At 35.7% G+C, this 16,207-nt stretch overlaps 1 protein-coding gene across 1 annotated transcript; it reads right to left on the bottom strand.

The window, feature by feature from the left end:
- Window positions 1-2,803: 2,803 nt before the first annotated feature.
- On the bottom strand, window positions 2,804-4,408 carry LOC121987054 (agamous-like MADS-box protein AGL61). The gene is made up of 2 exons (XM_042540961.1): window positions 3,740-4,408; window positions 2,804-2,929 (listed from the first exon to the last, which is right to left on the bottom strand). Exons 1-2 carry the CDS (start codon window positions 4,406-4,408, stop codon window positions 2,804-2,806), a joined length of 795 nt encoding a protein of 264 aa, XP_042396895.1.
- Window positions 4,409-16,207: the final 11,799 nt, after the last annotated feature.

Raw genomic sequence — 16,207 nt, 5'->3', positions numbered from 1 at the left:
CATCAGGGTCAACTTAGGAAAATTCCTAAGGATTACATACCCCCTAAGTTTTTGAATAATCCTGTAGGAAGGAACCTCTATTGGGTTCCAAAATCTGTACTTAATTAATTGTTCAAAAATTAAAAGCTTACAGTGAGAAAATTAAATATTGAAATTCTTTATGGAAGCTTGGTCTAAGGAAGTGGTTGTTACTCCAATAACCAAGAAGGCCTAGTGCCTCGCCACGACCTGGAAGCTAAAATATTGAAAAAAAATGTTTAATTAACTTTCTGAAAAAGCATTAAACAAGAATTAAATAATGCTTTGAAAGTTTATCAAATATTTGTTAAAATAAACAAAAATTCCTTAGAAATCTTTTTTGAAAAATTCTAACTTAATTTTTTTTTTGTTAGAAATTTTCTTCTGTAAAATTCTAAAAAGTTCATTTTTCTTTCTTAGAAATATTTTTTTTTTCACTTTGAATTTTTTTCAAAAATTCAATCTTACCTGAAAATATTTTACTTAACACCCTATTTTTGCTGTGATCAAAGGGGGAGAGAAAAGTACAAGTTTAGGGGGAGTTAGAAAATTTTAAAATTTCCTTTATTTTTATAAAAAGTGTTGCAATTTTACTAATTGCAAAAATTTTGTTTAACTTGTTAGTTTAGTAATTTTTCTTTAAAATTACTTTTTATGTCTATTTTAACCGTAACTTGAACTTGGGTTGATGCACATCAAAAAGGGGGAGATTGTTGGACCCCGTGGTAGTTTTGATGTGATCAACCAAGTTGGTTAGGTCCTGCTGTGTTTGATCCCTGTGTCAGAGTGTGCAGGTGCTTAGGAACACAGGAAGTCGAGCGGAAGATGCAGCTAGCGAGAAGGACGGCACGGGAAGGGAGCCGACGGGCTCGGTGCGTCCGAAGGACGAGAGAGCTGCGGAAGAGTACTCCGGTGGGCATGAAGAGCGTGCGCGCTCGAGGGACGTTAAGCGGACGGAAGGTCGCCGAGGAGAAGGCCGGAATTGGGTTCGGTGAGCCCTATTCTGGTTGACCGCAATCACCCAAAAGAACGGAGCGTTGAAGTCGGAAAACCAAGTGGAAACTACGCCGCCACTGAGGCGCCCAATAGATTGAGGCGCCTCAAGGCGCCTCAACAGTCGGCTTTGATCGTTTGCGTGCGGATAAAGTTTTATCCACGACAGATGGGCAACCTTGGAGGCGCCTTGGACCCTCGGGATAGACTTTCCAGGAGCTATAAAAAAGGCCCCTGGAGCGAGGAATTCAATAACAACTCAAGCATTCAATCTGTAAGCAATTCCTAAGCAATTAGTGAGCTTCCAAAGTGTAACAGGCTTCTCCACCTTCAGAGAAGGAGATTTTTTCTTACTGCGCTTTTTCTACTGTCCTGGATTAACAACCTCCTTGGTTGTAACCAGATTAAATCCCTGAGTCTCTTCTGTTTCTATTTATTTTTCTGTTTCTTTGAATTTAGTTGCTATTATTTTATTGCTGCATTTATTTCTGAGTTGAAATCCGAGGAGGATATTTTTATTCTTGTTTTCAGCAATTCACCCCCCTCTTGCCGGTCTCCGCTGCACCTACAGTATACACTCTAACAACCTTCCACTTATACTAAAAGACTATGCTGCCATACATCTGATTCTCATTCCTTCATCATGCCCATTAAAAGCTCTTGCCTTAAGGGCCTTAGTGAAAGGATCTCCCAGGTTATCATCTGATGCAATTTAAGCAGCAACAACTTCTCCTCGTTATACGATGTCTCGTATTGAGTGGTACTTGCGCTCTATGTGTTTACTTTGCCTTATGGGCTTGTGGTTCCTTCAAGTTTGCTACTGCACCACTTATTATCACAATACACTGTAATAATTTTTGGGCAAACTAGGAATCACATCTAAATTCATCATAAAATTTCTAAGTCATACAACTTCTATGGCTGTCTCAGAGGCTGCCACATACTCAGCTTTCATGGTAGAGTCCGAAAAACATCTATGCTTATCACTCCTCCATTGTTATGACTTTACCTCCTAAAGTAAATACAAAATCCTGAGATCGACTTACTATAGATAATAATATTTATACCATGAAAGCATAATGAATCCCTAACATACAGACACTCAATGATATTAAGATCCGGTATGATAAAAGATAGTATGAGACATCCAAGGAACTGAAAAGAACAAGGAGCATCGGAGATAGAAAAATCACAAAAGAAGATACAAACAAGCGATGAAAATGATAGAAAGTGAGTCGATAAATTTAATATATCTAAGATACTAGGGGTGAGCAGTCAATCCGCTAAACCGACCAACCCGCTTATACCGACCCGAACCGAACCGAAAAAAAATGATCCGCCGGATATAAGGCTGGATGTAGGGTCCTAATATTGCATTATCTGATCTAGTAGGGCCGGATAGTTTTTTATCCGAATAACCGAACCAACCCGATCCGATCACCCCTACTTGTAGCAACTAATGTTGATAAGTTGTTACACGTTGTAGCAACTATTGCCGATAAGCTGCTACACATTATAATAGTTATTTCCGATTAGCTGCTATAACGTGTAATAAGTAATGTCTATTATCATTTTAAAAAAATTTATTTTTTTGTTATATTTATATTTATATTTTATATTTCATTGGATATAGGGTCGGATATCCAAATAACTGACAACTCGTCGGATATCTGAAACATAAGAACCGCCGGATATAGGGTCGGATGTAGGTCCCGATTTTGCATTATCTGATCTAGTAGGGCCGGATAGTTTTTTACCCCAATAACTGAACCAATTTTATCCATGATCACCCCTATAAGATACAAGTAACAAGGAAACTGTTTAGGAAGTGAAAGGATGGCATGAAATAAATTAATTTTAAATGTGAAAAGTTGAGAACGAGACTATCTCTAAGTGATAGTACCATTTGATGAACACGCTATATAGGAACGAAAGGCTAACATGTGAATTCGATATCTTTAATATTAAACCTTAAGTGGTAAATTTGAGGAGAAATTTTTTATTAATGGGGATAATATTAAATATGAATAACTAAATTAATATATAATATTAATGATGATAAAAGTTGATTAGGTTGGAATTTGATTTAATTTAGTACCAAAAGAAAACTAATAATATTATGATTAACATAAATAGATAAATAAATATAAAGTCTATAAAATTTTAAAATATACTTGAATATTTATTTTTAAAAAAAAATACTGCCCAAATTCCATTAATATCAAAATGTGTTTAAAATTATTTTATTATCAAAATATTTTTTCTTCATTAATAATTGAGTAATTTAAACGATAATTTTAAAAAAATTAATAGTATTTTTAAATATTTAGACAGTAATCAACTGATATTTTAGAAGAAAAAATTATTACTTTTTTAAGAAGTGTTTTTTTTTTAAAAAAATACACAATAAGCTGATTTATGAATCATTAAAACTATTAAACAAAATTAAAAAAAAAAGTAATAGTATGAGCCAAATTCGTCAAAATCAAATTTGTGAGACGTGAGCATGAATTTTGATAAAAATTTATTACTCAATAAATGAGCTACAACCTGATTGGTTTTTATTGAAATTAGCATTAACTAGCAGTTTGGTCTAATTAATTAAACCACTCAATTATTATTAATAAGCACTAAAGATGCTATTAATTAACTATGGTTAATTAAATAACTAGAAGATCCCGTAGCCATAATCAAAGTCAGCCGGAGCCTGACCCGGCTCAGGAATCACCGGCATATCAATATTATTGCCCCCCTGAGGCGGCGCCGCCGCCGCAGCAATGAATCCTCCTCCAAGATATGCTCCGCCGCTGACACTGCCAGCATCGCCGGCCAAAATTAGGCTCCTGGTCTGCGCCTCGATCAATAGCTGGTCCACCCTCCTCGCTGCGTCCCAGCGCAGCCTATCTAGCGCGGCCTGCAGTCTCTCCAACTCCGCCACACCCAGCTCCTCCACACTGGACTGCATGAGCCTGGCGAAGTCACCCCTTTGCGCCCGAAGCGCGGCCTCCAACGCCTCCTTCCTCCGCCGCTCTCCCTCCAACCGCTCGGCCAGCTCCGCGTACTGTCGGTCGAGCTCGGGGACTATCGAGGTGGCGGCGGTCATCGCTCGGGCGTCGTGGAACGAGGGAGGAGGAGGAGGAGTAGGGTCAGCCGACGGGGAGACGAAGCGGTTAAGCACAGAGTCGACCGAGGGGTGGCCAAAGGAGAAGGGTTTGCCGGCGGGAGAGAAGACAACGACGGCAAGGTTAGCCCCACAGAGGACGGACAGCTCGTTGGCCTTTTTGAAGAGTCCGGTGCGGCGCTTGGAGAAGCACACTTGACGTGCCTCCTCTCTCTCGATCCGCTTAATCTCGATCTTTTGTCGGCCTAAGCTCGTCTTCCTATTCTTAATTGGCATCATATCTTCTAATCTGAAAAGAAAAAAATAAGAACAGCAACACAATTAAATTAAGAACTATATCAAAGATGAGGACTAATGATATATATAGTCCCGTTTCTATAACAATCTCGTTACCAATCATATATATTGATTGATTGCAATAGCAATCAATTAAGGATGAAAATTAATTATTTTTGATTGACACGAGATTTTCCATATTTCTTTTTCCATTTATAACAAAAGTCAAATTGATATATTTTGTTTACATGTATGTACCAGTGATTAAAATTTTGATTCAATTTACTTTAATTTAAAATTTTAGTCCAATTTATTTATTCGAATGTTTATTTTTTTTTCAAAAAAATATATTAATTATTTTAATTAAATCGGTTTGATTTTTATTATGAATTTTACAAATCAACTAAACTGTTTTTAATTAAATAAAAATAATAATTTTATTAAATTGATTATATGCTTATAAAAACTTTATTATTTTTTATTTTTTAAAAATAATTATATTGATATCAACAATTTAAAGTATTATGTTTTAGCACACTAATAATCAAACAAAATATCTATCGTCTTTAGTTGCATACTAATGGTGCAATAGTTAGATTAGGAGATTTAATATTCAAATTTTAGCTACAACATAATGTAGAAGATTTTTTCTCCTGAGAGAAGTGGATCTAAGAATGTTTGCCATTAGAATGAGTCTACATTAGTGTTTCCTGATTTATCTCGATGGTCGGTGGAAAATTTTCATGAGGCCGGATCGATCATCTCAAAATAAGTCGATTGGAAAAACTCGATACTTTGTGTTAACTAAAAAGTATAATTGTCAAAAGATCTAAGATTCAAATCTCAGCTCCAGAATATTATAGGAGATTTTTCTTTCCGTAAGAAACATGTTTAAGAGAGATGGTTGTCTGGATAAACTTCCTTGAAAATACATGATATTTTTAGAATTTGTTATTTTGAAAGGAGGATAATGTCAACTCTAGATTCTCTACTGGTTGTTGGACTCATCGATCAAATTATCTTGCTTTCATGAACCCACTCATGCTCCTCCTTCATGTTCATGATGTGCTCAAATGCCTATGACCTATTTAAAATCGATGGAGATGGCGCGTTGGACATATGACTCCATTATTGACTATGAGAAGACTCCAAGATGAGGAAGAGATGACACCTGACACTCCTTTCTGCGCACACAGCAAAGAGAGCAAAGGAAAATATTAGAGTGAGAACTAGGAATGAGTCCCTCACTACAAGAAAACAAGGCTTCAGGCAAAAAAAAATCCATCTCAGAAAATCATTTTTTCGTCTCTTAAAAATATATTTGAGATGAGATATTCTGTTTCAAAAATTCGTTAGTGAAAGCCCTGTGATTAATTTTGAGACAGAAATTTTTTGCCTCTAATTTCAGAAATAGATCAAAAAAAAATTGTTTATAAATCTGATTTTAATTTGATCAATGAAATTAATTTAAAATGCAAATTTAATCTTTAATTTTATTTTAAATCTGTCATTAATATGTTTCAAATTACATAGTAAATATAATTTTATTTATAAATTTATATTTAAATTCCGTATATAGTTTATTTTAAATCTCAAATATAATTTTAATTTGTTTATAAATTTATTTACAATTTGTTTATATTTTACATTGATATTTATGTTGGGTGAACTAAGTTTTGTACTTTTACTTCTTGGGTACCACCAATCTAATAGATAATTATAACTTGGGCCAATGATAATTTAATTGGTATATGTTCTTATCTTAGATTGCAATTTTGATTTGTGATTTTTATGTTTTGTGATTTATGTTTCATTTGGATTTATGATTTTTTGAACTTGGGATGTTAAGCGAAATGGAAGAATATCTCTAAATTGTAGAAAAACTAGTGTATACTCCTGTTAGTATCTTATACTTATTTTGACTATTATTTTGATTTACTTGTTTATTCTTTATTTGTTTATCAAAATTAGAGCTGGTAAATTTAATTTAGTCATAAACTATCTTGATGTCATCTATTTAAGGTTAGACAGATTAAGAGTATGATGTAAGATTTGTTTGCTATTCCCTAGCCTAATCAAATAAACGTAATGATTTGGCTTCTCCATATCAAGTGAGAATGCATATTGTATTAATTTACAAAAATTAGTGCAACCTACAAAGTCAATTAGTGACTTGATTGATTTAGATTTAACAATTAGGTAGACACTATGAATATATGCTTAGGAAGGAAATGGGCAAGAGGACAAGTGACTTAACCATAGATAATAATATTGATATAGCGGAAAAATAATGAACCCTAACATACAAGCACTCAATGACATTAAGATCTGGTTGAGTTTGATAAAGGATAGTATGAGATATCCAAGGATCTGAAAAGAACAAGGAGCCTCGGAGATAGTAAAATCATAATAGAAGATACAAACAAGCGAGAAGGATGGCACAGGAAGTGAGTTGATAAATTTAATGTATCTAAGATACGAAGAGCTAGGAAACTAAAGAAGCTTCTTAGAAGCGAAAGGATGGAATGAAATTGAGAACAAAGACCATCTCTTAGTGATAATACTATTGGATGAAGATTAGCTGCGCACCCTGAGCGAACCCTAATTGGCTGCGCACGACCCTATCAAGTATCTTATCATATCCTTTTAGGAGTTTGTGTCGTTAACAGCAGGACATGTCTATCAGATAATTGTACTTTAGAAGTTTCCAGGCAGTCACATTAGAGGATTGCATGGTTGCTTAAGGAATGATGTCAGGGACACTTTCTGATCTATCTCTTCCTAGAATACCTAGGAAGATGTGCCTACACCTTGAGATGTGCACACGAGCATCATGTTGACACTATAAAAGGGTGTTCCTAGCTACAGGGAAAGGTATGCACAACTTCATCTTCTACATCTACTTGCTATAGTTCTTCGTTTCTTGAGAACACCGGATACTGACTTGAGCGTTGGAAGATCAACGTCGGGAACCCCTTTCTGTCCTAGCACTGACGTTTTTGTCTTGCAGAGCTACGTGGAGTCTTCACTGTGTCAACTGCACAACCACATCTCCAACTTGCCATCTTTGCTGGTTTTGGACAAGTTCATATTGGCACCATCTGTGGGAAGATTACCTAAATATGAAACGTTGAGATGGAGGATGTTAGATGACTCACCACAGTGACGTTAACGCAAGAGGAGTTCTACATGTTAGTGCAAGCGCGAGCGGCGAAAATATTGGAGTAACAATAGAAAATAGCCGGTCGCTAAGTAAATGAACCCACGACATCGGCGATAGTCCAAAGGCCAATCATAGAGACTGAGCGGGAAAGGTCGCCGCTCGTCAGGCGAACAACAAGTCAATTCGTACATTCGGAGATGCACCGGATGCGACAATCCCCTATTATCGGGCGTTGTTCTGCACTCCTTCAGAAAAACAAGGCCGAGCAGATAGAGTCCAAGGATCCTCATCAGAGGAAGCGTCTCCGGATGAGCAGCAGATATTATTTTTAAATTTTTAATTTCTTTTTCTAATTTACAGCAGTCTTTAGTTAACAATTTAACAAACTTAAAACGTTTATCATAAGGAAGAGATCGTACTTGATTTACCTTGTCGATCTCGTTGTCCGTGTCTCCCCCTGAACTGCTGCTTTCTTTCAACGTAGCTCCCCCTTCATCGATGCTCTCGATACTCATTTCAGAAGAGCTTGAATGACAGTTGTCGTCTTGATGATTCGCCATTAAGGCAAGTCCGGAGAAAGCTTCGACTTCCGATTCGGACAACATGTCATCCCACGTCGCTTTTAATGCCTTGCACTTTTAGACATGCTTCTTGCTTTTATCCTTGTCATTGTTTTTTAGCTTGGGGCAGTTGTCCTTGACGTGCCCTTCTTCGTCGCAGTGGTAGCATCGGATGATCCTTTTCTTTTTACCCTGCGGATGGTTAGTTTTTCTAGACTTACAAAGATTCTTGAATCGTCTTACCATCATTACCATTTCCTCATTGTCGAGAGAAGACTCCGACTCAGGTTCGTCTCTCGATACTTTGAGGGTGACGTTGTTCTTGTGCTCCTTCGTACTTGCACATCTTGATTCATGAACTTCAAATGTAGAAAATAATTCTTCTGATGTTATTTTTTTATAAATCTTTTGAAATATAAAATGCATCTACTAGTGACACCAATTTTGAATTTTTAGGAAAGGAATTTAATGCGTACCTTAGCGAATCTCGGTTACTCACCGTCTCTCCGAGATTCGAAAGTCCGGTGATGATTTCCTTTATTCTTGAGTGTAGTTGCGCAACTGTCTCATCTTCCCCAAGTTGCAGGCTGGTGAGCTGGTTGCAGAGTAAATCTCGTTTTACGAGCTTGGCTTCGGACGTTCTTGTTGGTTAGTTCTAGGAAAACGTACCGGTTCCACTGTACAAAATTTTTTTGTACAAGTGTCGAACCTTTCCTTAAATAACCTATTGTGTTCTTTAGAAATTAAATTAGGAATCGCAGACGGAACTTAACATCATTGATTCCAAATTTAACTTATCTGTTCTTAATAGTTTAGATTTGAATCATAAGCGGAACTTAACACTATTGATTCAAATCCACCTATGTTATTAATTTCATTAAATATTAATTTCCAAAATTGGCTTCCAGGACTGCATGGCGAGGCACATGACCTTCTTGGATATGGGAGCAACCACCACCGCCTAGACAAAGGCTTTTAAGGAAAGCTAATATTTAATTTCCTTAAATAACTCTACGTTAACCAAAAAGAACAATCGAATCACAAATTCGAAAAACAAAACAAAAGAAACACATCTTCGAAACAAATCTGAAAATCTAGAATCTAATGCCTCTTGTGTTTGGAATTCATATAAAAGAAATACAACTAGTATGATGCGGAAATAAATTACTAATTATACATTCCTTTTGTATGCAACGACCTCTTGATCTTCTACCGTATTCCTCTTCTTATCCCGGACGTTGTGTGGGCAACGATCTACCGAGATGAGAATCCACCTAAGCCACCTTCTTCTCCAAGCATGATTCGGCCACCACAAATATTCCATGAATAGATGTGATTCGGCCACCACCACCAAGCTCCAAGGGATGCTTCCTTTCTCTCCTTTTTCTCCATGCTAAAATCCGGCCATCTTCAAGCTCCATGAGATTACAAGGTCCGGCAATGAAGAAGAAAGAAAAGGAAGAAGGAAAAATAATAGGGTCGGCCACCATCAAGGAAGAAAAGAGAGGAAGAAAAATAATAGAGTCGTTCACCCATGAAGGCACCTCTACCCCCTCTTTTATAATCCTTGGTCTTGGCAAATAAGGAAATTTTAATAAAAACTTCCTTAATTATTTTGCCATGAAAAAGAAAAAATTAATTAATTAAAAATCAATTTTCTTTTTCCAATTTTCTTGGCCGACCACTTTCTCCCCAAAACAAGGAAAGTTTTAATTAAAGCAAGAATTAAAACTTCCTAATTTGTTTCCAGAAATTTATAAAAAAATTCAATAATTTTAATCCCTTCATGATTGGTTAGTAAAAAGAGAATTTTATAAATTAAAATCTTTCTTTTAAACATGTGGATAATTTCCAAAAAGGAAAGTTATCTCTAAAAATTAAAATATCTTTTCAATCTACAAATAAGGAAAGATATCAAATCTTTTCTTAATCTTTGGTAGAAACTAATAAAAGATAATATTTAATTTTTAAACTTTCTTTTAAATCATGAACATGGTTAAAAAAGTAAAGTTTTCTCAAAATTAAAATCTCCTTTCAATCTACAAATAAGGAAAGATTTTAAATCTTTTGTAGAAAGCTATAAAAAGAAACATTTAAATTCTAAACTCTCTTTTAAAACCATGATATCCACATAAGAAATAATTTTAATAAAAATTCCTTTTAATTTTCTAGTGGCCGCCCACCTAAGATTGGGACCCAAGTTTTGGCCGGCCACCAACTTGGCTCATCCACTCGGTCTTGGTCGGCCCTAGCTTGAGTTTCAAGCTAGCTTGGCCGGCCCCATTAGGATGGGTAAGAAGGTGGGTATGTGGTGGGTATAAATCTCTATATACAAGAGACTACGATAGGGACCGAGAGGAGGAATTGGTTTTGGTCTCCCGATGAAATTAAGCTTCCCGTGTTCGGCCCAAACACACAACTTAACTTCATCAATAATAATTCATACCACTAAAGAATTATTATTGAACTACCGCACCAATCCCAAATTACATTTTTGGGCTCCTTGTTATTGTGAGTGTGTTAGTCTCCCTGTGTTTAAGATGTCGAATGTCCACTAATTAAGTGAGTTACTGACAACTCATTTAATTAATATCTTAGTCCAAGAGTAGTACCACTCAACTTTATCGTCATGTCGGACTAAGTCCACCTACAGGGTTTAACATGACAATTCTTATGAGCTCCTCTTGGGGTCATTCTCAACCTAGATTACTAGGACACAATTTCCTTCTATAATCAACAACACACACTATAAGTAATATCATTTCCCAACTTATCAGACATATTGATTTATCGAGCTAAACCTCACCCTTTGATAAGTCAAAGAAATAAATATTAAATATATGTGTTTGTTATTATATTAGGATTAAGAGCACACACTTCCATAATAACTAAGGTCTAGTTCTTTTATAAAGTCAGTACAAAAAGAACTTACCTAAAATGGTCCTACTCAATACACTTGGAGTGTATCAGTGTAATTTATTAGTTAAGATAAACTAATACTTAATTACACTACAACTACTTCAACGGTTTGTTCCTTTCCATTTTAGTCGCGAGCAACTGTTTATAATTTATAAAGAACCGACAACATAATCTTCTGTGTGTGACACCACACACCATATTGTCTACTATATAAATTAATTGAACAAATTACATTTAACAAATAAATGTAGACATTTGACCAATGTGATTCTTATTTCTAGATAAATGTTTATACCAAAAGCTAGGCTTTTAGTATACATTCTAACAGTTCCTTCGTGCAGCTCGAGGAACTTCTCCCAGAGTTCCTTCGCGGAGTCGTAGTTGCTGATCCGATTGACTTCTTGTGGTAGAAGAATGGTTAGTAGATGGTACTCAGCTTTGCCGTTTGCCACGTAGTCGGCCTGCTCCTTTTTCGTCCAGTGGTATTTTTCCTTACCTTCTGGTGCTATAAAACCGAATTCCATAATTAATATTAAATCGAAATCAGTCTTAAAAAATACCTGCATTCACTTTTTCCAGCTAGTGAATTCCCCTTTGAACTTCGACGGGTATATACTCGATTCGACCATCGTCTTTGCTTCGATCGGCGGTTAGTCTTCCTGAAGTGCCTTGGTTCTGATACCACTTTTTGGATCGCTGGGGCCGGCTAGAAGGGGGGTTGAATAGCCTGTAAAAATAAAATGAAAAACTCTTCTTGACTTTTCTTAAACTAACACTTGAAAAATAGAAAAACGATAAACTTAAATAGAAAGTAGAGGCACAAGGATGTTTTACTTGGTTACAACCGGGGAGGTTGTTAATTCAAGGAAAGTGTCGCACTAATTATCTCCTTCAGGCAGAGAAGCCTCTTACAACAATGAAGCGCACAAAGAAAGAAGCTAAGGAATTGCCTTCATGTCCTCTATCTATTTTGATGTCTTTGGAGACATCTCCTTAGATAAAGTTACTCCATGCCTGAAAGGTAGAAACCCTTTCTTGGAGTTTTGCATGCTAAAACGAGCTAGCATAGTATGAAACTTGGGATAAACACAACATTCTTTTCTTGTGATCCCTTTGATCCCAAGAATATGTGCACATTCTCCCAAGTCCTTCATATTGAATTGTTTGGACAATCAACCCTTACTTCCGACAACACTTTGATATTGTTTCCAACTACCAAAAATATCATCTATGTATAGTACAAGAAATACCACCACGCTTTCATCACACTTCTTGTATACACAAGACTCATCCGAACACTAAATCCATAAGACTGGATTACAATCGGATGTTCTAAGACCTTGAAGCTTAACTTCAGTCCATAGACCGATTGAGCTTATATACTCGATGCTCTTTGCCCTTTGCAATGAACCTCTCTGGTTGCTTTATATGGATGCATTCTTCAAGACTTCCATAAAGGAAAGCTATCATGACATCCATTTGCCTAATCTCATAGTCTATATGAGCAGCAATAGATAAAAGAATCCGGATAGACTTAAGCATGACTACCGTTAAAAGGTTTCCCTTCTTCAACAAGCCTTGCTTTGAAAGTTTCCACTTTCTCATCTATCCCTTTTTTCTATTGTAGACTTATTTTCACCCAATGACTTTTACACCATCTGGTGATTCTATAAGCTCCCAAAATCTATTAGAATGCATATATTCTAATTCTGTATTTATTGCTCTTTGCAAAGATACTTCATCTTTATCTTGGAGTGCTTTATAATATGTCCGGGGATCAGGTTCACGTCCAACAGGGATCAAGTCCAAAGACTTTCCCAAAACATGAATCTTTTAGGTTGCCTAACAACCCTCCCACTATGACGAGACACTTTCTATAATTGTGTATCATTTGTGATACGTGTTGCAGTTTCTTGTGATATTTCATCTTGTACAGTTGGTACTAGATTAGACGTGTCCTTTAATTTCTTTAAGAACAATTTTTACTCATGGCCTTGTGGTTCATAGTATAGTCCTTTTCTAAAATCGGGCATTGGTGCCAACAATGACCTTCCGATTTTAAGGACTATAAACCTCTTTTCATTTTTCTAGGATAACTCACAAACAAGTGAACTCATGTCCAACTTATCAGTGTCTCTCATGTGCTAGACCACCCAAATCCGAATATGCTTCAGACTAGGCTTACACCCAATCTGTAATCTTATGGGAGTAGAGAGTTCTGACTTAGAAGGTACTATGTTCAATTCCGTTTCCAGTGTATATCCTTAGAACGAATTTGGTAATTATATGAATAACTCATCATCAATCTAATTATTCTATAAGAGCCTTATACCTTCTTTCTACTACACCATTCTGTTGGGGTGTACCAGGTGCAGTTAGTTGGGATTGAATCCCGACTTCTGATAATTGACTCCTAAACTCTCCTAAGAGGTACTTGTTACTACGATTTCACAGTAGTATCTTGATACTTTTACTTTGACGTTACTCCACATCAGCCTAGTATTCTTTGAACTAATCAAAGCACTTAGACTTGTGGCGAGTCAAGTAAATGTATCCTTATCTCGAATAGTCGTCTATAAAAGAGACAAAATATTCGAAACAACCTCTTGTCTGGATAGTCAAAGGTCTACACAAATCAGAATGAACCAATTCCAACATATCTTTGGCTCTATACCCCTTTAAAAGCTTCTTGGTTATTTTTTCTTCCAAGTAAGACTCGCAGGTTGGAAAGATTTCCACAACCAATGAACCCAAGAGTTCATTGGTTATTATCCTTTGAATCCTACTCAAGTTAATATAACCTAGCCTTGGATGCCAAAAATATGATTGGTTCATTTCCGAAGGTTACTTTCTCTTAAAGTTAGAAAATGTGTTATTAATTTCCATTTATTGCATCATGGGAGTTATTGGATTATAAATTGTCAACCAACGTACCAGAACAGATAACTTCCCTATTTTTCTTGATAACAAGTTTGTTATCAAAATAGACAGAATATATATTCTTTAATAGTTTAGAAATTGAAATCAGGTTCTTTCTAAACTTAGTACGTAAAGACAATTTCTAATAATCCATATTTTATTCCTATCAAAGGATAAACATTTCCCACTGCAACAGCTGCTACTTTTACAGCAGTGCCCATGTGGACGGTGATTTATATAGTTGTCAGATTTTCTGGAACCCCTGTAATGAATTACAGACATAATCAGTGGTTCCTGTATCTACACACCAGGTACCGGTAAATAACACCACTAAATATGTTTCAACAACTAATACACTGTTATTATTCTCAGTTCTAAGAGGACAGTCTACCTTAATGTCCAAGTTTTCCAATCATTACAATTGGGACTACTAAGTCTATTCTATAGTATAACAACTAGGGGATTGATAAACATTTAAAATCCTAAGAATCACAAAAATATTTGGTCAAGACCAACACTTTAAAATCCCCGTAAATTTTGTATGCCACGATAGTGTGGACGTATACAAAAAGAGATTTTGTCTATTAATTTTATTATCTCGTCATTCTAACTTCATGACAAATAAAATTAATAGTTGGTCTATCTTTGATCAAATATTTTGGTCAAAACTTTGAATTTAAAATAACATTGATTCCTCAAACAATATTATTTAAATTCACCAACACCTCAAACACCGGGAATTTTGCATGCCACGATAGTGTGGACGTATACAAATTCGAACATTTGTAAGAGGAGGGTTTTACCCATTAATTATCTTGTCAAAAATTTTTTATGACAAATAAAATTACCTCAAACACCGTGAATTTTGTATGCCACGATAGTGTGGATGTATACAAAACCAAACATTTGTAAGAGGAGTTTTTCCCATTAATTTTATTTCCTTGTCATCCTGACAAATAAAATTACCTCATACACCATGAATTTTGTATGCCATGATAGTGTGGACATATACAAAAACTCGACATTTGTAAGAGGGGGTTTTAATTTTATTATCTTGTCAACTTATCTTTTTGACAAATTAATAGTTGATTTTCCTTTGGTCACACAAATAATAGCAGTGACTCCGATGGAGAGGGTACTATTAGACGTGCCTAAGTGTGTACCATTACTTGACACTAAGTCCATTAAAAAGATTGTGCCCTTTCCGATGGGGAAGATCACACACTCTTAATTAATTTCCTATAGTCATCCTAAATGGAAGTTTGATCTAGTGATCCACTAACAAACTCATCCGATATGGAGGAAGGCACTCAGAGCCAACGTGCAAGTTTATTTGCATCACTTACAAACCAGTAATGGAGACTGTAGAATTTATTAAAATAAATCCCTCTCCCACTTAGTTATTTAAAATGAGGAATTTTAAACTATCCTAGCATACACACACATCACAGTAAATAAAAGCAATAAATATAAAAATTATTTTCCAACTATTATGACCTTTTTCTATTACTGTCCTCCATGTGCTCCAACCCTAGTTACTGCCATCTTTAGCCACCGCCATCGGGTCTAGTCGTCGCATCCATCTTGCTTATTATTCCGTTGCGCCTCTGGTGCTCCAAAAGTACCACGCCTCGCAAGAATCTGATCCGCGACAAAAATAGAATTTTACATATATCTATCCTATATTCCATGAGCGAATGTACATGTAATCTAGATCGAAAATAAAATTCTAAAATCCTAGGGATAATACAGCTCCTGGTGTATTAGTTACATACAATCATACACACACAAAATATTGCCCTTGACATGTCCAAGGGTTCAATCACACACAACATCAATAAGCCATAATAGTTGGAGCCTGCAACCAAAGAGTTAGCACATCCTACTATTATCCTGCCTAAATTATGTATGACATGTGCATAACCTATTTGAATTCTAAACACACAGAGGCAAACCCTAACTCTGATACCAATTGTTGGTTAGTCCTAGGAAAACGTACCGGTTCCACTGTACAAAATTTTTTTGTACAAGTGTCGAACCTTTCCTTAAATAACCTATTGTGTTCTTTAGAAATTAAATTAGGAATCGCAGACGGAACTTAACATCATTGATTCCAAATTTAACTTATCTGTTCTTAATAGTTTAGATTTGAATCGCAAGCGGAACTTAACACTATTGATTCAAATCCACCTATGTTATTAATTTCATTAAATATTAATTTCCAAAATTGGCTTCCAG

The sequence above is a fragment of the Zingiber officinale genome, chromosome 5B (genome assembly GCF_018446385.1).
Source record: "Zingiber officinale cultivar Zhangliang chromosome 5B, Zo_v1.1, whole genome shotgun sequence".
In the NCBI taxonomy this organism is placed as follows: Eukaryota; Viridiplantae; Streptophyta; class Magnoliopsida; order Zingiberales; family Zingiberaceae; genus Zingiber; species Zingiber officinale.
This window is presented reverse-complemented; position numbering and strand designations above follow the sequence as displayed.

What these genes read in the sequence shown, in the direction of transcription:
- LOC121987054 (XM_042540961.1), bottom strand. Translation starts at nt 4,408, where the DNA reads ATGCCAATTAAGAATAGGAAGACGAGCTTAGGCCGACAAAAGATCGAG. An exon ending in GCAATAATATTGATATGCCG is followed by an intron (nt 2,930 to 3,739) that starts GTGATTCCTGAG and finishes GTTCCTATATAG; the next exon opens with CGTGTTCATCAAATGGTACT.